At 41.5% G+C, this 23,467-nt stretch overlaps 1 protein-coding gene across 4 annotated transcripts in view; it reads right to left on the reverse strand.

The window, feature by feature from the left end:
- Positions 1-971: 971 nt before the first annotated feature.
- nrxn3b (neurexin 3b) overlaps positions 972-23,467 on the reverse strand; it is a 297,359-nt gene continuing 274,863 nt past the window's right edge. For 3 of the 4 annotated variants that reach the window (XM_046060480.1, XM_046060482.1, XM_046060479.1), the window contains 2 exons: positions 14,116-14,194; positions 972-3,821 (listed from right to left, as the gene is read on the reverse strand). In XM_046060480.1, coding sequence (XP_045916436.1) covers positions 2,836-3,821; positions 14,116-14,194 — 1,065 coding nt within the window. In that variant the 3' untranslated portion in view covers positions 972-2,835. The remainder of the gene's footprint in view (positions 3,822-14,115; positions 14,195-23,467) is intronic. The other variant, XM_046060483.1, reaches the window with a different exon arrangement.

The following is a 23,467-nucleotide window of genomic DNA, read 5'->3' on the forward strand; positions in this document are numbered from 1 at the left end:
ATTGTGTTTGGTACAGACACACACACACACACACACACACACACACACACACACACACACAAACACACACAAACACACACACACTTCTGTAGTTACTGCTCTCTCAGCTTGGCTCTCTGCTTTGGGCAATATATTGCAGTCAGATGAAGTGTGGATTGAATGTCATTGCTTGCTACAATGAATGTTGTTTTCTTACACATGAACTTTTTATTGTGTTAACTTATGTAGAACAAATGTCCACACATTTTTTGGTGAAGAAAAAAAAAGAATCTTCAAATGTGGGTCTGCATCAGAATGTAAAAAACAGTCCCTTAGTGAATGAAATCCCTCCTGGTCTCCTTGTTACTGTTGCCTGTGGCAGGATGAATGAGTTAATATGTAGTCATTGTGCAAGCTGGATATACTCACACACGCTGCTCTGATATCCTACATCAATGGGCTATTGCAAGTTAATGACCAGCTCTGTGAAGGCCCATTTGCACGAAATATGGACGGTGTAAAAACGAGCTGGGAAAGCAGGTGCTGCTGCCATTGAGTAGCTCATAACCTGGCCATATGGTTGTGGAGAATCTCATTTGGCTGTGCACTCTCACAAAGGCCTGACTCTAAAGAAACCCAAAGCCGTTCCTCTGCTGTTGTGATGACTCTGGACCCTATAATAACCGTTTTCTCTACGTGTCCCTTTTTCTCTTGTTGCATCAATGAACAGTGTATGAATTTGCATAATCATCTATAGGTAAATGCAGTGTTGAGCTGCTCTGCTCTGGACTTCATTTGAATGGAAATGATACCACTTTTTGGTATAAAAGGAAATCATTGAAGTGACAGCAAAATGGATGAGAAACTGGGGTTCAGTGAATAGTCTTCGGCATAGATGGTATCTTTCTCCATCTCCTCGCTGTGCCTTCTCCTGCCTTTACACCACAACATGGATGAGTGAGACAGCCACCCGCAGTCTAACATCCAAAAAGTTTGGGAACAACATTTTTTTATTTCTGGGAATTGTTTGGAGTCAAAGGAGCAAAGACAATAATAATTAACTGGTTGAAAAAGCCAAGTACCAACACAAAAAATCAAAGTGAACATACACACCGACTGATTTTGCATGAAAATGAACAAGAACAAAAAACTTTAGCAATAAATAACATAAAAAAACAACATATTGCCAGAAGAGAATGTCATAAAAATGAGACATGAAATTAAGCTACACAGTAACAGAAAAAAAAACATATGCAAAAAGATGAGTTGAGCAGACAACAACATTGACGTCAGAGTTTTTAAAAAAGTAAGAAAAAAAAACACCTGTAAGTCTGTAAGGTGCTAGCAATAGATCTCCAAATCCATAATCTGTCTTTATTCTCTTGTTCTGTTTTTTAAATTTCCAATAAAAAAATAAATAACATGATGAAAGTAATTTCTGAATAAAGAGGAGTCCCTAATACAAGATGTTATTCTATTTGATTGACAGCTTCCCATGGTCAAATATTCATGCGACTGAAGAGAAACACCATCCAGAGAGACTAGACGTCTAATCTAACATTTTCTCCCCACCTAAACAAATGTTCCTGTGCACATCATTTTTTATCCCCAGGCGTTCCTGGAAAAAGAATATAAATCTTTTTTTCCCATGTTGCTACAGCAGTAAAATCAAATCAAATGGTCTGTCTATACAAGAAGAGGTTCAAAATCAACAGAACTTGAATTTTCTGTACAATATTGACCTGCAAAGCACAACGGCTATGATGTAATAAAATATGTAAACATATTTGCTGTTTTTGACAGAGTCCTCTGTGACAACAGATATAATCACACTTGTTCACACTGGAGTTAGCCTGGATTTTTTTTCTTTTTTAAGATTGCAACAATTAAATCTCCGCCAGACACAAATTATGGTAATTTGTTTTTCACACAGCATTTGGGGAAATGGAATGAAAACTGGATCAAAAAAAGAAAAATGCTATCAGAGATTTAAAATTCAGAGAAATAACAATGTATTGTGCATTTTGCCTGGTGGATCCACTCTTGCACGCTTGAACACCATCTAGAATGTGGATACCATGCATAGCAGCCCAATCCTTAGCTGAGACGTGAGGGAGGGAGAGAGAAATATTGAGATACATTACTGTATCACATCCTGCTGAGTGGTCACTGAGCACTAGTCAACCCTGACTGGACATCATCCTTCAAAAAAAGATCTAAATTCAATAAATAAATAAATAACCTACTGAATGAATAAATAAAAAACAATAATAGAAATAAAAAGACTGCTTTACATATACTTTAGCTCATATTGCATCCATGAAAGCTACATTTAATGAAAGCGTTTGTAATGTGAAATCATGTTTTGACTTCCAACTTTCCCCGACAATCATAGTTTCTTGAGGTCCCTCACTTACACAGATGCCAGCACCACGTCACATACACCTCACATGCATGCTCAGAATGGCCGAAATGACAGTGATCGTATTTTACAGGGTTACAATGGACAAGGTCATTAGAACTCTAAGGATCACACATCTCTTGACAGTCACTTGGGGTCGTGTGGATGTTACAGTGATGTTATTCACACTGCCTCCAGCAGGGACTTCTTAAAAAGATCCACGCTGAGTCCCGGTGAAGTTGTACTGCATTGTCTCACTGTAATGCTTACAATAGTAAGTGTGCTTCCATAAGCCAAAGTTCTTTTGTAAATGTTTCAGTGACTCAGTAAATCTTGAGTTCTCAAGAGATTTTATCCTTTTTAAATCACAGTTGCCAATATGGTACTGTCAAAATGTTTATAACTTTGTTCCAAACTGTTTATTTTTGTATGTGTTGGGAAATGACTTCTGATTTCTATACATAATATTCCTTGTCCTTGTCTTTCGGTCTCTTGCTACTGGCACTGCCTTTGGCGCTGCCGCTGGGTGTTTTATCCTTCACCACAGCGCCATTGGTTTGCGCCGAGTTGCTGATGTAGTTACGCGTCTCGTCCACCTGGTAGGAACCCTCGTCCCTGTTCCTGTACTTGTACATGGCGTAGAGGAGGATGAGAATGCAGAGGGCGGCGGCTGAGACAATGCCCACCACCATGCCCGTGGTACTGCTGGATTCCCGGATCACCTCTGAGGCCCCAGGGGGCACCCGCCGCACCACACCGGGAACTGTGGGCAAGGCAGCTGGCACTGTGCGCAGCATGGGCGAGGTGATGAAGGGGCCCCGTGGCTTGGTGCCGTCCAGATCAAAGGACGTGGGCAAGGGCAGCAGGACAATGTCCGGCTGCGGGGGTTTTACCTCGCGGTTGTTCATTTTCCCGGCGGGCAGCTTGGGTGGCGTGTCTGAGGGGACCGCCGCCGGCGGCGTGCCCCGGGGGTCAGGCAGAGGCGAGGTGGGTGTAGTCCTACCTGCCTCAGAGGCTTTGCTAGGCCTCAAGTCCTTGGCCTCCCACTTGGGCGCGAGGGCTTTGTAGCCGCCTTCATAAGCCGATGTGGTCAAGATCTTATCTGTTACCAGGGAGAAGGTGGTGTAAAAATCTTCATCGTCAGTCGGGGGCAGGCTAGAGTCGAAAGCTTCGCCAGAGCCAAACCCCGAAATCACCATGCCATCATCATCATCATCATCACCATCATCACCACCATCACCATCATCACAATCATCGCTGCCTCGGTCCGACAAGCAAGGTACCCCCGCCTCAGTGGCCATGGCCAAGGATTCTTTGGTGGTCTCAATAATGGTAAGGACGGGGCGGAGGGTAGGGGGGAGGGGGATGAAGGGAGAACGGGTGGATACAGAAGGGATGTCTATGGGATCCTCAACTAGAACGGGGATGACTAGCTCCCCTCCTGGAAAGTGAAAGAGAGAAACAAACAGCAGTCAGAGGGCAGAAAGTCTTCCATCAGCACGTCAAGAAGCAGCCAAACACCAAAAGAATCGGTAACAAAAGAACGTATAAAGCAAAGCTGAACATAGGAAGGAAATGAACTGAGGATAAACAAAGAAAGAAGGAACAGAAAATACCGTACCAGTGCAAAAACAACGAAACTCAGAACCAAACAAGACCCAAACTGAAAGAAAACAACAGCCATAAATAAAGTATACATTGCATCAAAAGGCTTTGAGGGATGCACAAGGGTGAGCCACATTAAACTGACTCCACATATAAACTCCTACATATTCTACATGTTCTCAGACAGCAGTGTGCTGTATCAACTAGTCATGGCTATCATATGATGCGCTACGTAAATTCATAATTTGCTATGGTTGTATATAAAAAAGTGTAAGTTATGTGTATTGCCACACAAATTGTGGCCCTATATTTAGTTCTATCTGATAATGCTGCATATTTCTCCACATAAATGACTAGCTCAGGCTTTTAAGAGGCTTGTTTCATTTATCTTCAAGTGTAAATCCTTTTTAGTCCGTTCAAAAACTGAGCGCTCTGTGGATAAAAAGAAGCAGAGGGTATTAGCATGTGTTTGCAATTCAAGTGCAAGCCAGTGGGCCTGAAAGCAAGTTAACTAAGTCTGAAATGAGAAACTGTTTGTAAGGTGTTCCATGTAGCGGCTCACAGAGGCACTTTTTGACCCCGCTGACCTGGGCTACACGGGCGAACAAATACCAACAACTCCTGCATCATAACGCTGAAAAATGATGGAAAGGCAGTGTTGTTGGACTAGAAGTGCTCCAAAGTCCAAAAAACATTACCTGGAGCCTCTTAAAAACCTGATTGGCGCTTTAGGTCAATCAGAGGGCCACACTCTGATCTACAAAAGACAACTGTACCAGCAAAAAGCCACCACTCACAAGTCATAAAAAATGGAGCTTTAGTGGGCTCCCCTATTCGCCCTAGCCTCTTGCCTTTTGACCCCTACAGTTACCACAATGGCACAAAGTCACCGGGCAGTTCAATGACACATGAATGTTTGCTGTAGTTTTTGGCAGTATCTCGCTTTTAATAGCGCGTGTTCTCCATTTGGAGTGTGGTGTTATTAAATTGTTCCTAAGAATGGAAGAGATCTGGGTGCTTAAAAGCATTTCCACAGCGACTCATTATAATTAATACATTTTGGAACACTTGATACCACATGCTTTATTGGTTAAACCTGTTGTTTGACTACTACAAAGAGTTTGAAACATTCAGATGTCCATTGAAGCTGCTTATCCTCTTGCCAAAGTGGCTTGTTTGTACGTTGCAAAGGCTCACAAACAGGGCACTATAAAGAGATGCAAACCTTTTGGAACAATAAAGAAAAGAACACAACAGAAATTAAGGAAAACGAAATAATAATTAAGGCATTGCAAAAAGAGTTCAGAGTTAGAGCAAACATTGTAAAAAACATTCACAAAGTAAAGCCACAGATAGAGCTATCCAGAAAGGGATTAGTAATAAGTAAGTAGTAAAAAACAGGTAAAAAGAAAGTCAGCTCGGAAAATCATAAAAGCCTACAAAAAACAGTTTTCAAAGGAAGAAAGCATACCATCAGTTTTGTCAACTTACATCAACAAATTGCCCGCATGATTTTGGCAGGAAGAAAAAAAAAATTTACAAAAGAAAGTTGTGTAAGAATGCCTTTGGACAAGTTAGGTTAGTTTCTTTTTTAGCAATTTCTGATTAATTAGTATATATTTCTCTTTTTAGACAGGATGGCACAGGGAGGCAACAACACATACATCCACACATCATGACATGAAAAATAATCTTCACCATTCTGTTCAGGATATCTTTTTTTTTTTGTTCTTTTGATAGTCATTTAATTTTGTATAAAAAGAAAACTGTATATCTATAATTCTTGCTTTGATAGATAATTCTTTCCATAAATATCTACAGCCTGATTAGACGACTCTTTATCTTTTTTTTTTTTGCTCGATTTAAACTTCATCAGCAATGAACAAACGGATGACTGTACATATTTTAGAATCTTTACGTAAAGGGTTTGGGAGGAGGGAGTGTGAGACGGGGTGGGACCTATGAACATACTAGGAAGGAAATGACATAGATGGGGGTGAACGTGTACATCAGTTGCCATGTCCATGTAAAGGCGGCACGAAGCGGTCGGGCGGCATTAGAGCTTTTGGCTGTAAGGAAGGGATGGGGATATACAAACAATGAGCATATACATGCCCATCTACAAAAGAGAACAGCACTCTCAACACTGACAGTTTTACAAACCCTAAGCTGCAACTTCTTTGCCATGCACAAAATCAATCGACTCATTCATTGATTAAATCCAAATTTCAATCAGAGATTGCTAATAAACAGGAAAATATTAGAGATCAGCATAGAAACAGTTTGGAACAGTTTTCACAGATAGTGGTGAGGGTCTACTTTGGAGGTGACTTCGCTTTTTTCTCTATGAGGACATGAATTTGAAAGCTGTGTGGTTTTGATACCCAATCGTAAAAAAACCTTCTGTTGTTTATGACATGGTAATTAATTCATAGAGAAAAGAGGAAGTTTCATTCTAATTAGGGGAAAAAAAAATCATCAAAAACATTGGCAATAGTGATTCTTAGCAAATTAGCAGATAGTTAAAATTTGAACATTTTCAGAAAAGAAAAAGAAAGAGAGATAAACATATATGCGTATTAACATATATGCACAAAAAGACAAAAATAAAAAAACAGATTAGCAAGCAAGAAAGAAAGGCAATAAATTTCTCACACTATCAGAGATGAACAACCAGAAAGCACACACTGAGGCAGACAAAGAGAGGGGGGGACAGTTTATAGGCAAAGTGTCACCACCTTTGTTTAACTAATAATAAAGACTTTATTATTAGTTACTTCAATACATTTCTCTTGTTAGTATTTTAAAACACAGGACAGGGCGTGCAATCTGGATGTACGTCAGAGAAAGAGAGGTCAATCAGACATGGTTTTATTTTGGATTCTAGTTCCACTATAACAAGTTAGGGTTAATGCATGCTTAAGTAAGTTGCATTTAGGGAGAGTAATATACAAGAACAATACAGCAAGCCATGGGACAGATAGGGGAAGGGGTTTAAGAAGGGGTCAGAGGTCAGTTGAATGTCACTGCCACCAAGGTCTGTGGGATATTTTCTCAGGCAAAGAATAATTCATCAGCAGTTAACAGGGGAAGAAGATGCACCGTGGGTGATATACAACCATCATTATGTGGCATTTAGGCCCACTGCATTCGCTAATTAATCAAGAGGGGAAGTAGAGTGATAATTAATGAGCTACCTTTTATTAAATGTTTAGATGCTTTGTGTTATGTGCATAACCAACAGCCTTCGTTTGACAGATAAACACCGTGTGGGGAAGGAGTTCCACAAGAGGGCACAGGGTGGCGAGTTTTATTTGTGAGTTAAAGGAGATGTGAGGTGTGCATTTTTGTCTTCAGACATCAGGTTTTGGTTGCTCATCTGCGGGCTGGTTACAGAAACCTCATTCATTAAGCAAAAGTGGGTGTAAGAGTTAAGCATAATTGAGGAAATATGGCATCTGTCACACTGTGTTTATCAGCACTTATGTCTTCAATGGGAATTTTCTGACTGTCCAAATGTGCTGCAGAGACATGATACAGAGTGGCTCTCTACTGTACTGTATGAACTTCTGTTCAACTAACAGCTACTGCTCATGTTGCATAGCTGAGATAATATTCTAATAGCAGAGCCAAGCTCCTTGCCTTGTTAAATAAACAATGCCAGCACAGAGTAAGTGATTTCATCCCAGGCTTTATTTATTCTACTCTGCCCTTGTTGTCTTGGCCTTGTTTGCATCCTTTCACTCCATTCTTGGCTAACAGCTTTTGGCGACTGTTAGCTTTGCGCTATATCAACACAACACTTGAATAGGAGGGGAACCGCTGCCGTTAAGGGTCTCCAGTAAAGTCAGTGCAGAGGACCTTGATGTTTTGGTAAACACTTTAATCCTGTGTAAGCTCTTGCACAAGCGTTGCACGTCTTGCTGCATTTCAGAAGCAGACAAACACTGCGGTTTCTAATGGGTTTGCTTAACCAGACTGCGTTTGTTTTCTGCACTCGTCAAGATGGATGGGGATTTCATTCTAAGCCTCTGCCTCCCTGGCAAATAATTCTCCACTCCGCTAGACCTACAGCCACTTACTCTGTTTTCTTTCTTTTTAAGCAAAAGGAAGGCAGGACTTCAGATTACCAAGTGTTTCTCTGCGCCAGTGCCTACTGGCTAGCCTTTGCATCAGTGAGAAAAAACGATCCTATCATTTTCAACCACAAAAGCATGAAACAAATTAAATTTTCTAGTCATTCTGCTTTTCATCAATCCTGGAAAAATAGACTATCGGCTGCATGCCTGTGCTGGCTTTTGAAGAGGAATTAAGTAAATACAGTTACTTCTAAATAGCTGATTGACTGTCTACCTCAGCAGTTTGGAGGCTACAGATGCAGAAATCTCAGAGCAGCACTTTCCCTTCATTTCCCTCCACTCCCTCTCTCTTTCCCCTCTCCTCTCTCTCCTGATCCCCGTGTCCATCCAGCGTTTGCTGAGGCTTCCGAATGGAGATGAATCCCGACGGTGTGTCAGGGATTTGACGATGCTACACCATAAAAGCGGAAAGCCGGTGCACCAGCACCAACCATGGATGAACTGAGTCAATGGGATTTTGATGCTGCAAATTGTGGGTGAGTCAGTGGTTTGGGGGCCCTGAAATCCCATTGTGGCCGTGTGCATTGTGCCCAGAGACCTGCTGTAGCAGATTCATTCACCTTTACCCACCACAGGTAGGGAGCTGATTACCAGAGAGCCAACAAAACTCAGATTCTCAGTGTGGACACACTTAAAGGGACATGACAGGGATTATATTGGTGCCCTGTGCAATGGCTGAGCTTTCTAGAAACATGTATTTGCCATTAAATTATCTTATCTTGCCTGTGCATACCCCTGCCAAGGGAGGTCTAATTTCTCACTGATGGACAATTCATTTCCATGCTAAAAGTTGAACGATGTTTCATTTTCAACTTCAGCAAGCGGACAGGTCTGCCCTGTACATCCTTCCGTACATGAACTACCTCTGGCAGGAGAAGGAACTCTGTTCCGTCCAGGGGTGTCCCGAAGCTACGGCGCATGGCACATAGCTCTTAATCCGTCATCATGAGGCTGGGCGCAGCCTGGCGTATTATATTGGCATCTCCAGCAGGCGTGGCGACTCGCTCCTGTCAGCCGGTCGATTTGCTGTACAGCCATTAGGCTGCACCTCTGCACTCGGCGGACATGTGTCAGCTGAATAACCTTTAAACTGATCTGAGGCCTGTGGTGAAGTGACAGCCGGCCCAATGGGGCTTGACGGAAGCCATAGCTGATGCCACAAGAAAACCCAGTGATACTTCATTCTGCACCCTACATGTGTCCACTTCATCTACAGCAATGACAAAATCCTGCAACATCACATCCATGCTTTCTGTCTAACATTAATTTGAGCCACAGATCTCCACTTTACCCACCAAGGCCAATGATAGAGATATTTATTAGTCTTTTTGCGGAAATTCATAGTGTGTCATACAGTAAACATCAGACAACATCAACAGACTAACAATCCAACAACTGCTTTCCCAACACAAACATCTCCCGAGTGCTCTACAAGTTATACTAAGGTGCAGCTCCCCGACACCCAGAGATTCAACTCTGTTTTATTGAGATGAGGAGATGATCGATAAATATGTTACATCTGTTTGATCTGTGCACCATTTCATCAAAGGCTGATAGGGTAATGGCGCATGCAGGACCATTTATAGCCCTTTTATTAAATACACAACCTTTTTATGATCTATTTGACTGTCACTTATATTGCAACAGTTAGCTTGTTTGCAGAGATTTGTGGGAGGCTGTCATCTCTAGAAAAAAAAAAGTGCTGGTCGTTTGTTTAAACAGACTGAAACAACCTAGCTGTATGTTTATGCTCAGTAGCAATTTATCTTTGTCCAATAGTTGTTTGGTGCTGGTCAGGTAGCATACAGTGGTTTTTAAGAGTTGTTTTTATTTCTTGAAAAACTGCTGCCTGCTGCTGCTGGAAATAACGCTGATGAGAGCGGTGTGAGTGAGGCAGGGCAGTGAAGTTGTGGGCCATAAAACCAAAACAATGAGCTAAAAAAGGGCTGAAATGCTCCGTAGAGCTGAGGTGAACTGCAGAGTCGGATGATTATGCTCTTTGGGTTTGTCCTGATGAGCACCTCCTTTCATATTATAGTCAATCATGTGATCTGTTGTTTTTAGAGCAGCTTTAATCAAATAACGTTAGTTGCCTAAACTTAGATAACCTTAAACATGGAAGTGGCAGATGTTCTAATGGGTCATTTTGGAAGGCCTTAACCGATATACATATTATGTCATTTAGGAATGTGGACATGTTGTTCATACTGCTGCCACTGATACATTGGAGCCACTGCAATATACCATGCTGTCGTGGCATATTGAATTGCTGTGGCAGGAAAAACCCAGGTGTAACTAATGACAATAATGATGGTCCCATTCCATTTATGTGTTCCAGGGCCTGGGGATGGTGCACACAGTGTCCCTGACTCAGCTTACCCACACTACTGAGTAAATAGAGCAAAACCATTTTCATCAGTATTAGTAACACCTGTGCTTTCTGTGCTGTGTCAAAGAGCTATCATTCTGCATTTAGCCTAATAAAATAAATAATAATAAATAATAAAATAGCCCTAATGAAAGCTGGACTTTTTATCAGTCTAAATTGAAATAAACTACTTTCCATCTGGTCCAACTGATATAATGTCTTGTAGGGATTTAGAGCAACTTGTAGGCACTGTCTGTATAAATCAAACATTCCGATTTGCACTTGTGGATTTATGAAATTCATTTGCATCAATTACTAAAATATAATTACACATTAATCACAAAATTGCTCTGATTACACGGTAATGACAAGCTGCAACACTTTTAATCTGTTAATCACTGTGAAATTAACGATAAATTGACTTGATATTTTCTCTTCTCTAAATAGAGAATCACATATTTTTCATTAGTGATTTTCAGGTAGTAGTTTCTACTAGGTAGTGAATTCCTGCACGGAGTAATATTTTTATTGTCAGTTTAATAATAACCATAATAATTATGTAAACATGCCATGTAAATGGGCAGGAATCTCACTGCACACTCCTTATTTGCTCTCTTGTGGAACTCACATGGGACAAAGGGAAAAGGTAAGGTTTAACAGTTTTATTAAACAGACAGACAACACAACCGCAACCACGTACAGCAGACAAGACAGGCTGCTTGGCAGACACAGACGGAGCACTGACAGAGACAGCAGGCACAAGCACAAACACAATACGCCTCCGAGGGAGGCGCTGCCGTGGGGAACAGCGGCGACGCAGGACCTCTGCTGTAGCCCCGAACACACACACACACACACACTGACATGTAGTAGAAGCCAGCTGGGGGTTAGCCTGAGACTTATGGGTGGAGAAGAAGCAGCACACAAAATGGATGCCAATCATATCCATGCAGAAGCGGGGGAGTTGGGGGGAGAGGATTATTGTTAGTCTATAGAGCTGTGGTACAGTCCAGTACAGTGTGCATGCCACAAAAGCCTTCTACTTGGAGCAACAGATAGAATAGAAAAACAGATATACTTTGTGGCAATAAAAGTCTTTTTATGCCATCTGCATTCAAACAGACATGTATATGCAGAAAGGCTAAAAGAAAGAAGGTAGGTGGGTCGGGATGGAGTGGGAGGGGTGGGGTTAACGCTCGGGAGGGGAGACAGGAGTCATTCTTTCACACACAACTTTCTTGAGACAGAATGGGGTTGCCTGCACAAGGCCAAAAAAAGGATGATGGCAAGAAAAGATTTTGTTGCCGTTCATTTCCCTATGTTGTATCGAAAATGGGGGGAGGATGTTTCTTTAGAAGCCATATGGCACAAAAAAAATAAACACAAACTTGATGAGGAGGAGAACTTTGAATTTTCCAACCACCAAAAGTTCATGCGGCACAAGATGAGGCAAAAACGGGAGGAGTGGCTCTATCCTTGCTTGGAGGATGGACGACGGATGATGAGGAGGACAAAAAAACAAAAACTAAACAAAAAAAAAAAAAAAGAAAAAACCCAACAAGAAAATAAAAGATCACCCCACTCAACCCACCCCGGCCCCAAAGTAAAGCAAACACAAAACGCTCAAATCTTAAGCAACCCAGCAGCTGGGTCCAAATCGATACAGAAGAGAGATGTTCATATGTGCATCACAGGAGAAAAAAAACAAACAAAGTGCAACAGAAAAGAAACCAACATCATGTCATGCAACTGTTCATACAACTGGAAGCGGGGCAAGGAATGAGGATATGAATTTCTGTGTCAACATGGTGAAATGTACAGTATGTATGAGTGTGTATGACTACATATGTTGCCACTATATGAGGGGAGGGTACCATGTTCGCTTAGTTATAACTTCTTCCACTACGCTTTGTTCCGTTTTTGAGAATACTTGGGTTTGAGGTTCTAATAGTCTACGGAAACGTAAAAAACCCCCCAAAAAACGCACGAGCTGTAAAAAATGTGTCCATTCAATTTCAATAATCTCTGATTTAAGAAAGCAACTCATTCTTATAGATAAAGAACCTAAATACTGCACAGAGGCACGGAGAAAATGGCTTTCTCTTTACATCTAAAAGCCATAAGCACAAGGACCTAAATGTGGTCATAATTTCAAGGAAACAAACGCTATTACAGTGCGATAAAGCTTCAAAGTAAATGAGTTACATTCACAGATATGAGGAAAATGGTAAAATTACTAGCAGGATATCTACAAAAGTACACGGAAAGACCTCATTTCCGAGAGGAATAAAAAAATGTCCGATTATCTATTATGTTCTCCGAGCAAAGATAAAGTGAAAGGGCAATGCATTGTTTCAATTTAGGCTTATTATTAGCAGTGAAAAGTGGGCATATGCTTGGTGCTAAGCTGAGCCATATTTAGCCAGATTAACACAGCATCAATTAGTCCACTGTGATGGCGTTTTGAAGGACAGTGAAGCAATCAAATAGCCTGAGCTGTTAATGATTTCCAGAGTGCCTAAGGGGAGACACTTTTTACATACTGAGTCAGTTTCAATAGAGCTCACACTCCTCCTGCTTTACTACATACTATTAGGATATACGCCAGCTGCTCCCGGGCACAAGTGTGATTGACAGCTGCTTGTTCAAAAGCCGTCCAAACCCAAGTTGCCTCAAAATAACCACTCTTTTTAAATCTGCGGTTTTATTTCCAGCTCTGTTTTCCACTGAGCGAATGTCTTATCACTTTGATCTAATCACAAAGTGATGTGTGTGTTTGTGTTTGTGTGTATTTTTATGTGTGTGTTTGTGTAAAGGGCGGAGGGAAGAGAGACGATGCGCACAGAAATTCGAGGATATCTGTTCTCTATTAGAATGTTTCAGGTAAGGCAAGCCTCCGACGAAGGAAACAGAGGTACAAACAAGAGAAGAAGAAGAAGGTAGGAGAAGGGAGGAAGAGGCTCTGTTGCAGTTAGTCTGCTACATATCACAGTATCTATGCTGAAAGCATCTTTGTTCTCGAAAGAATCTCAAAATGTATCCTCTGTCAAGAGAGACGCACACACACGCACAGCAAGAGGAAATCAACCATGTACAGGACAGATACATTTTGAAGCATCAGTGCGGGCGACATGGGGCTTGATACTAATTTCGTACTTTGTTGAGTAAAGTTTTGCTCTCGACTGAATGCTGAGAGACAAAATTAGTATCAACGCTTCCTCATGTCTGCAACCAGTGGCCCCATAGCTAAGTGTAACTTGTTTAAGAGATGAAAGGTATGAGCTTTAACTACAGCAGCTATAATATGTAAGCATTTACTTATTTACGGTGAAAGTTAAAAATGTAACTTCCTACAGAGAGCATGCTAAGGATATAGAAACTTGAAACTTCTTACTGCTTTCATCCATCTCCAAAGAGTTCTTTAAACTTTAGATATACACTGAGAACCCCTCACACTAGTGTATATTTCTCACACTGGCTTTTCGAAGGGCTTTTTGAAGTTACACTTGAAGCTCCCATGGGACATGATGCTAAGAGGAGAGGCTCCTCGGTAGCAAATCAAAGAAAGATAAGGAGAAATAGACCAGGTTCAGAGCAAGCACAACTCGACACACCCATCCCACCTGCATGTCCGGAGTCGCACTCTTCCAGGTCCTCGTCGTCGCTGGAGCACTCCGCCGACGAAACAATGTCATCCGTCGTCTGTGGAGAAAGAGACACATTCACACATATACACAGGAAAATGTTGTTAGGCCCAGAGCAGTATAGTGAGTCCTCATCTATACTGCCCCACAGCCATTCCATTCAAGGATATCTCTGCACACACAGACCTCTCCGCCTGTCCTTCGGCTTCCATATATCACTTGGAGTCAATCATATTTCACAGTGTTTATCATTCTTCACTTTATGTGCTTTCCACCTCCGCAGATAATTGTTTTCCTACACCCTCCGCACTCTGCCTCCGATTATTTATCGCCCCTCTCCTCCTCTGTCGTCCACAATCAATGGCCCCACCAAGCCCTCACAGATCAACACTGTCCCGGCTCCTGATTTGTGCTAAAGGGTGTAGAGGGAGGGAGGGAGGGACGGCAGACTTGCTAGCTACACCCGGACCAGCGATGGATTATCTGCACCTTCCAGTTACCACAATTCTGATTTATCCCCTCTTCCCACCCGTTCCCTTTTTTTTGGGTCGACCCATGGAGGACAGAGTGGGGAGTGGGGGTTGTTGTATTTCAGCGGTGGTGCGCTGGGCAGCCGGCGTTTATTAGAATGAATCAGCGGGGCGATAAAATAAGCCCTGTCACCAAGCAGGGTTATGAAATCAGAGTGCTGATTGAGTTTTCTAGTTCTGGCCGAGGGTGTGGGGCTCTAAATATCATTGAGTTTGACAGACTAATGAAACGCGCCCCCATGCTTGTGCTGCTGCTTTTAACAGGGCCCAGAGAAAGCTGTCCACCTCTACCACATGCATACGCACGCATGCTGCTGTTCAACATGCAGGGCTACCAAACCTCACATTGAGAAAGTAGAGTTTTCAAAGCATATTCCTGATGTGTATTGTGATTATGAGAGATGGGCTGTGCTATTTTCTATCGGTACATTTGTTAATGTGTTGGTGCGTGTTTGTGCTGGTGTACATAATGCACCTTATTATGCACTGTACTCCAGCATGTGGAGGCAAAAAAAATGAAGTAAGAGGGGAGGCTCTAAACTAAATTGCTGTAAAATATAGCCCCTTGGTAAACATGACTATTTATTGAAGCCACATTACAGGCGTAAAAGTCTTGGTTATTGCTGAAAGAGGGTTATTGCTTGTTATTATGATAGCGGCAGATGTGGGAGCCAGGGACACAGAGAGAGAGATGAAAAACCTGAGCCACTTCAAAGTCTGTTCCAGCAATTTCAGCCCAAGACCATCACACCATAACCCAGCATCAACTGAAAACACTGCCTTTCTCTTGTCCATTCATGCTGCATTTCTCTGCAGCTGATGCCGACAGCGTCTCAGCACAGAGCAAATATTTTCACTGCCTTGGATGCAGAGTCATACACACCAATCTATGTTTTGCAAATGCAAACTTCAGCTGAATAGGATGATTCACAGCCCATGCGTTTTGCTGTTGAGCCCCTTTTCAGACTTTCACACATGCACTTCATTATGTAAATGTGTCATTCTCCCGTCTGAATAAGTGCCCGAAGACAATTTTTCTTATTTGTTGCCGTGGCCATCTGACTAGGCTAGAACTTCTTACATGTCTTCCAACATGGGCCAAATCTGAATTGGCGTTCAGCACGTTTACATGCATGCAAGTAAGCAGGTTAATGGGTTATTTCCTTAACATCATGTAAGCAAAAAAGGTTTCTATAATCAGCGTTGGGGATTATAGAAACCTGGTTTCTCCAGCTAGATTTCTCCCAATGTCGATTTCTCTGCCATGTATATGAGTAACTGGGTTTGTAATTGGTCTCAAAGACAAAGACTTTAGACAGGGAGAGTGTCACTGTAACAGCAGAACAGCAGGATGAAAGGAGAGGTAATTACATGGAGTGATGCGTCCTTGTAGTTAAAATAATTCCATCCAACGTCTGACAAAAACTGAAAAGAAGTAAGTAACCTCTAGATAAGTGTGTTTCTACCGCTGACTATTTTTAAAATTCAGCCACAATCACGTTGTGGAAAAACTAACAAACAGGACACAACGTCTGCAGTGATGTAAATGCTGTAGGAACACAAGGTTATAATAAGTGTGCAAAAATACTTCTTAAGAGCGGTGTAATACTCCTCTAATTTCATTCATTTCTTATATGAAATATATGAAATAAAATAATTTGAATAAACCATAAACAACTGTACTCCGGCTTCCTCCCACCATCCAAAGACATGCGGCCTAGGTTAATTTGGTGGCTCTAAATTGTCCTTAGGCGTGATTGTGAGTGCGACTGGTTGTTTGTCTATGTGTGGCCCTGCGATGGACTGGCGACCTGTCCAGGGTGTACCCCGCCTTTCGCCCGATGTCAGCTGGGATTGGCTCCAGCCCCCCGCGACCCTGTACGCAGGATAAGCGGTTGACGATGGATGGATGGATAAACAACTGTAATGAGACATATGTAAGTCGTAGAGGAGATTTTGCTCGGGTCACATCAGTCTGTAAAATGAGGTTTGAAACATTTTATACATATTCCCCTAGCAGTGTGGGCGCAAAAGAGTAATATTAAACAAACCAATCAGTCTCCCTAAACCAAAATCATTTTGCTTTAACTGTGCATGGGCACAGATTGCAGGTTAAAATAGGCAGTAGAATGTGTAATCTCTAAAAATGATAAAAACATTTATAAGTGCAACCTTTTTGTCTTAGGTACCCCCAAAGCCATTTCAAATGAGTTCAAGTACCACTTTATTAACATGCATCATGAAGTGTTCCTTTGAAGTAATTCAAAAATGAATGTCACTTTAATTATATAAAAGTGGATATTGTTGGGGAGCCTCTGTAGCTTAGGAGCTAACTTGACACTTCACTTGACACGGACTTGAACTGGGGACTCCACGTTCAAGTCCAGGGACCCTTTTGCTTTTTCTCTCCACTTTTATCTCTTAAACAATGTTTAAGAAAACTTGATATTATTTTCCAACTCAACACTGATCAAGTAGTGCTACTAATGGGATGAGAAAAAAACAGGGATGTAGAAACGGTCAAAGGGATGGCATTTAGCCCTGAGGTAAGCCTCATCAAAAATGTTTATAATCTATGCCCTCTCTTGACTTGTTGGCATACAGAGGGCAAAGCCCTGCACATCACTGCAGAATGCATATGAAAAAAATCATTAAGTACTTCATCTTTGATCCACATGAAAGAGGAGGACTGGCTGCCTCAGCTCATGTATTCTAAAGGTTGCATTTAAATGGTAGAAGGACATACTCAGTCAATTTATTCATTTTCTTTTTGATTGAAAATCATCTGACTTGGAGTCAAAGATGATTCTAAGTGACTTTGATTCCACTCAGAAAAATTGAGGAGGGATTCTGAAGTATGATGTTTGACATTTGTAGATCCACTAGATGTGGGCCTCATTCATTTTGATAAACATATGATGCATCTCTGCTGCTTCAGATTGAAGTGCCATTTTTCCGAATTTGTGCTAATGCAGAACGAATGAAGTGACACGCAGTCTTTTCTCAGTCGACCGGAGATGTCGATAATAACATATAGCACGAAGCTAGATGCTGTAAATGCAAAGAAAGCTCATGGAGCATAAAAGGCATAGGCTTCGTGTGTACTGTGATGGGAGCCTACAGTGGGGTATAGCAAAATGATGCGGTTGGCCAGCGGGACTACAAAAACTGATTTCACAGCTGGGGAAATCCAATTCTCTGTCTAAATCTCCATAACATAGAGTGGGATATATTTTGGCAGCAAAGTGATTTCTTTTTTGGTGTAATTATTCTCAACAAACACTCTCAGCGTCATTTTTGTGTTGGGATCTACCAGCATGTGTGTTGTGTGTGTGGGAAGCTTTAATATATGTACGCATGCCATCTACTTCCTGTATGCGAACAAAGCGAATTACATATGATGATATCAGTACATAAAAACTCACAGGCTATGTGCATCACGCCTGATTATCCTAATTACCCTGCCTTCAAGTGATCTTCAAACTCCACAAACAAACACCACAGCCAAATCAATAGCCAGACTTCATTAAAACAGCATTTACCTCTGACCACTTCAGCACATCAACTAAAAGGATCACACCGGCGATCGATAAAGATAGACAGCCTCTTTGGGAGACGAGTCTCAAAATACACAGCTTTTAGTTTCACAACTGATGGCACTGACAAACAAAATGGAGAATGTGCAAAGATGCTGGGCTGTCTCTGTCTCGACAAAGCTTCTCTGGTGTTCAGGAATTCTGGACTGAATACTTTGAATCAGCCAGCAGCAATGCAGAGCCCATTAACAAGTGAAGCTGCAATTACCTCAGCAACTGAATGGAGTGCATGCTACATCACCAGTCAGGCCTGACCTCAGAGTGAACAAAGAGGCAGCAAAATTGATTAACAATAAACTTGAAGCTTGTGAAACAAACACCTTTTTTTATTAAAAAGTTTTTACCGCAGGAAAAAAAAAACAAAGAATACTGTGCCTGCCTGGTAGTAATCTATAAATAAATAAATATATATATAAATAAATGTGAGATGTGAATTAAAGTTGGTTTTAGGATAGGTTGCATTTTTTCAATTCTATTTGTTCTTCTTAGGCTCATTTGAGGTACAGCTTGTCTACACAGGAGGCGTTTCAGCCAAGTTTCTCAGTCGTCCGTCAGACACAACAGATACGCTTTTATTGTAAATAATCCAGCTGTCGACACACATATTTCATTCATGCTATGCAACCTTAAAAGGCAACTTATGTATTTTTTTAAATCTGGGTCCTATTTTCCACATTTTTGGCTCTTTGTGACTAATTGGGATGGCAGTTTTTGTAATTGATTCAATATTGAATGAGCGCTGTAGTCTGCAACAACGACACAGAGCTGCAATGTAATCCTTGCAGGTAATTTCATCCCGTCAAAGTACGTCCTTGTTTTTACTACTTACAAGTGTCTGACAACATTATGGTAAGGATCCCTGCAGAGAAAGACATTTTTAAAAGAGAAAGATACTTTTTGTTTTAACCAGAAACAGTCTCTTTTTTCTTCTGGTCCAGCCACCAGATGCCCTTGACAAAAATAGTAAGAGAGTTCTGTGGGTTTTGTCCCCCATCACTTACATTGATATCACATTAGGGAGGAATGTCTATATGAACAATTACAGTGACCAATAGCTCTATCAGCTCTTTCAGTGTACATATGGGCATATGAGTATTTTTATTAAGATAGACTTGTAAACATATGCCTTCATTTTAACATTTCATAACGTTTTGGCCAGGTGAGCAGGCGATGTTTCTTCACAAGCTATCAGTAACAATAAAAACAAAAACAAAACAAAAAATCTAGCCTTGCGCCCTTCTATCCATATTAGTAGCAGCAGCCGTTGCACTGCAGGCTGCCACGCTCTGCTACATGAAGCAGATAAATGCAACCGGTGTCTGACAGATTTCTTCCACAGCCATATTAAATCCACTATTCAATATGGCCGAGGAACACTTTCACAATTTTGAAGTTTTGTAGCAAACCACCTGGTTGAAAGCATAAAAACATGATGCATTTTGTTCATTATTACAAATGATTTTCATTCATGTTTGTGCTTAACTACTGAGGCATTCTATCGAACGTGCCTGCAGGAGCAAGAGTGCAATCACACCTTCGCTTCACACCTGCTAAACCATCACTACTTACCATTTACAGCATATGCTCTTGCTCAGAGGAGCTGCACAGCAACCCCCTGCAGAATTTACTCTTAAGAAATGTAAATTTAAACCAGATATTATGCACTCATCAACTTGTGTGGCACAGATGAACATAAAAATTGAATCACATCAGAACAATCTAATGCTAAATGGACTTTTAATCAACAATGCTATCCTAAATTGCTTATTTTTCTCCAGATCTAATTGAATTTGATCAACTAATGACCATCTACTTAAAATATACCATCATTTAATTGTGTGCTTACAGCCATCGTCTAAGGGTCTCACTAATCAAACAGAGAATGTTTTAACTTGGAATAAAACACGGATGGTAACAGGAGCAGCTGCTGCATCTGCGGCTGTGGCTGCATTTGAATATTCTGCTGAGGATGATGGTGATTTGATCGGGCACATCAAAGCAGTGGCTTGTGCCAGGCAGGGGGAAGAGAAAGACGTAATATACTAGACCACTGTCTATAGTTTTCCCCTGGGTCAGTAAAAGCAGTGTAAAGGCTAAAACGCAGCCGTGGCCCCCGGGTTACAAACATGACATGAAATATGAGTGTGAGCTGTGTTTTCAGAGGCGAGGGGAAACTAAGCACACATCCTTAAGTACAGTACACTGAGTCACATCGTCAGGGAGGGGGCGGGAGGTTGCTCCTGAACACATCACGGTCTTATCATAACAAATGACCTTCACGTGTTTTTGTGCCCAGAGGGTGAAGGAAACACTGAGATGAAGCCTTTTGAGAATAAGGGAAGAGACACAACACTATAGGTCCACATTACAACCCCACTATCAAAGCCAATTTGGTTTATTTACAATGCCAGAGTGCCCAATGGCTAAAGCAGTTTTTATTTTTTGCACTGACGGGAATAAATCCTACACGAATCAATTTTCCTCGAGCGCCTCATCCTGGCAGTCAGTTGCCATGGATATCCAATGTGGTTGCATGTCCAGACATCAAAGTGACGATGTGGAGGCAAGGACTAATCAAAGACACACAATTCAAAGCAACTCCTTAATCCCTGAGGTGCTCCTTGGTCACCCTGGACATATATATATTTCACATATGTTAGATGGGTATATACACTGCAGACTATTTTTCAGGTTGAGAAATGGCCCAGAAAGCAACAGAAATCAGAGGTCAGACTGACACCCACTGCCATCTCTTCTTTCTTGCTATCTCACCAATTCCCATTCCTCTACTCCACCGGCCCTCGTACCAAAATAAGATAGTCATCTCCGCGGCGGAAGCTTCGCCTTTCTATTGACGGCTGTCTGATGGGCGTGTTATCATGTCCAATCTGGGCTTTGACAGGCCGACAAGGGAGAGGCTTGTATTACAAGAGCAATCAATGACACTAGGCCATATCCCTATCAATAGGCTGCCACAACTCTTTTTGCTCATGCTCCCCACTCCGTGACAGATAAGATGCTTTATCAGAAAAAAAAAAGAAAAAAAAATACAGGGGAATGAAGAGGTGGGGGAAATGGTAGGACAGAAGAATGTTAAAAATAACACACAGTGGGTGATTCTAACAAAACATCTGATCGTGATGTTTAATCTTCATATAATAACGATATTGCTGAAAGACAAAAGCAAACACAAGCAGTGCAAAAAAGCTGGAAGTATTAACCCTCTCCTTCAATATAGTGGATAAATTACAGCGGAATGAGCTCCAGAATCAACTTGTAGGGCCAGAGCCACGTGCTAAATAATTTCCTAAATCAAATATTGATACTTGGAATGAGCACCCTCGGTGGGCTTTTCTTCGTTGCCTCCTGTAGTCAGCACATTCTTTTTTTTTGCAGGTTTATGGAGAAATAGAAACAGGACAGGAGGGGTGAAGGAGGAGAGCAGGAGAGAAAACAGCTGGAAAGGGGAAAAAAAGAAAAAGGAAAAGGAAAATGCATTTAATTTGTTCACCATCACCTTACTGTGTTGGTTTCAGCAGAATAGGCTATGTGCCGAGTATTTCTCTTTTTCTCAAGGACCTGCCTTTGTACACAAAGCGGTAAGGGTTGCTGGCTCACCGCAAACTCTAATTGCCCTGAGGCCATAGGCAGCCACTTTCAAACAGGGTCATTCATCTTCCCATGGAAAAGGAAATGGTCTTTGGCCCTGATCCTTAATCACCCCCCTGCCGCAGTGTACAAGGTCATCAGGGAAGCCCTGTGACAAACAGACTCACACACACACACACACGCACACACTGACAGAAGAGCTGGAAGATTGCGGGGTGCAGGGGAGTGGTCATATGATGAAAGACAGGTAGAGAGAGGAACATCAGAGGTAAGCAGACAAGAGATGGAAGGAAATTTCTTCTCTCTATGCAAGTCCATGCCATCCTCAAGTGAAATTGGAGAAGCGATTACAGCTCGGAGTTATGGTTTGTGTTACCGTTTGTGGTTCTCCCTTCAAAGAGGAAGTGAGGAATTCATGTGGATGTGGTGGTGAGCTGCGCTGAAAGCCGTGACCAAAGAAGAAGCAGAGAGAAGATGAGAGTGTGGGGGGGTCATGACAGAACAGGACAGGAAAGGGCTCTATTTTACAGATCACAAGACATTGGCTGGTTCTCTAAACAAAATGAAGGTAACAGTATTCCAGCTTGGATACCAGCAGAGGTACACAAAATTTGATTTCATAAAGAAGGCTCAAAAGTACATTACTTACTACTTTAGTTATTTTCATGTTGCATCTTGAACATGCCCTTTAGTCTTTAAGATGGGCAACAGCTAGCGATTATTTCAATCTGCAGATTATTTTCTGGGTTGGTCATTAAAATACCAGAAAATGGTAAAAAAAAATACACATCACATGTCCTATCATCGTGATCATGACATATTTCTTTTGCTTGTTTTGTGAAACAGGAACTTTTCACAATTGACAGGCTCGAACCAGTGAATGTTTGACATTTTTGATTATTAAACAAAATACCAAAATTGTTGCCACAAAATAATTTTCTGAATTTTCACATCCACATTACTCATACCGGGCTTAAATCCAAGATAATATCTTTACAAGAGAACTCTGCTCTGCAAGCTAATTTAACAGGACAAACAGCAACACATCTGCATCGCATTGTGTGCTCTCCGTTGGACTTTAAAGCGTGGTCACATTTCTACAGTGGGTACGGAAAGTATTCAGACCCCTTTAAATTTTTCACTCTTTGTTTCATTGCAGCCATTTTCCAAAAAAATCAAATCAAAAAAGTTCATTTTATTTCTCAGTAATGTACACTCAGCACCCCATCTTGACAGAAAAAAACAGAAATGTAGAAATTTTTGCAAATTTATTAAAAAAGAAAAACTGAAATATCACATGGTCATAAGTATTCAGACCCTTTGCTCAGTATTTAGTAGAAGCACCCTTTTGATCTAATACAGCCATGAGTCGTTTTGGGAAAGATGCAACAAGTTTTTCACATCTGGATTTGGGTATCCTCTGCCATTCCTCCTTGCAGATCCTCTCCAGTTCTGTCAGGTTGGATGGTAAACGTTGGTGGACAGCCATTTTCAGGTCTCTCCAGAGATGCTCAATTGGGTTTAAGTCAGGGCTCTGGCTGGGCCATTCAAGAACAGCCACGGAGTTGTTGTGAAGCCACTCCTTCGTTATTTTAG

Source organism: Micropterus dolomieu, linkage group LG10 (genome assembly GCF_021292245.1).
Source record: "Micropterus dolomieu isolate WLL.071019.BEF.003 ecotype Adirondacks linkage group LG10, ASM2129224v1, whole genome shotgun sequence".
Classification (NCBI taxonomy): domain Eukaryota; kingdom Metazoa; phylum Chordata; class Actinopteri; order Centrarchiformes; family Centrarchidae; genus Micropterus; species Micropterus dolomieu.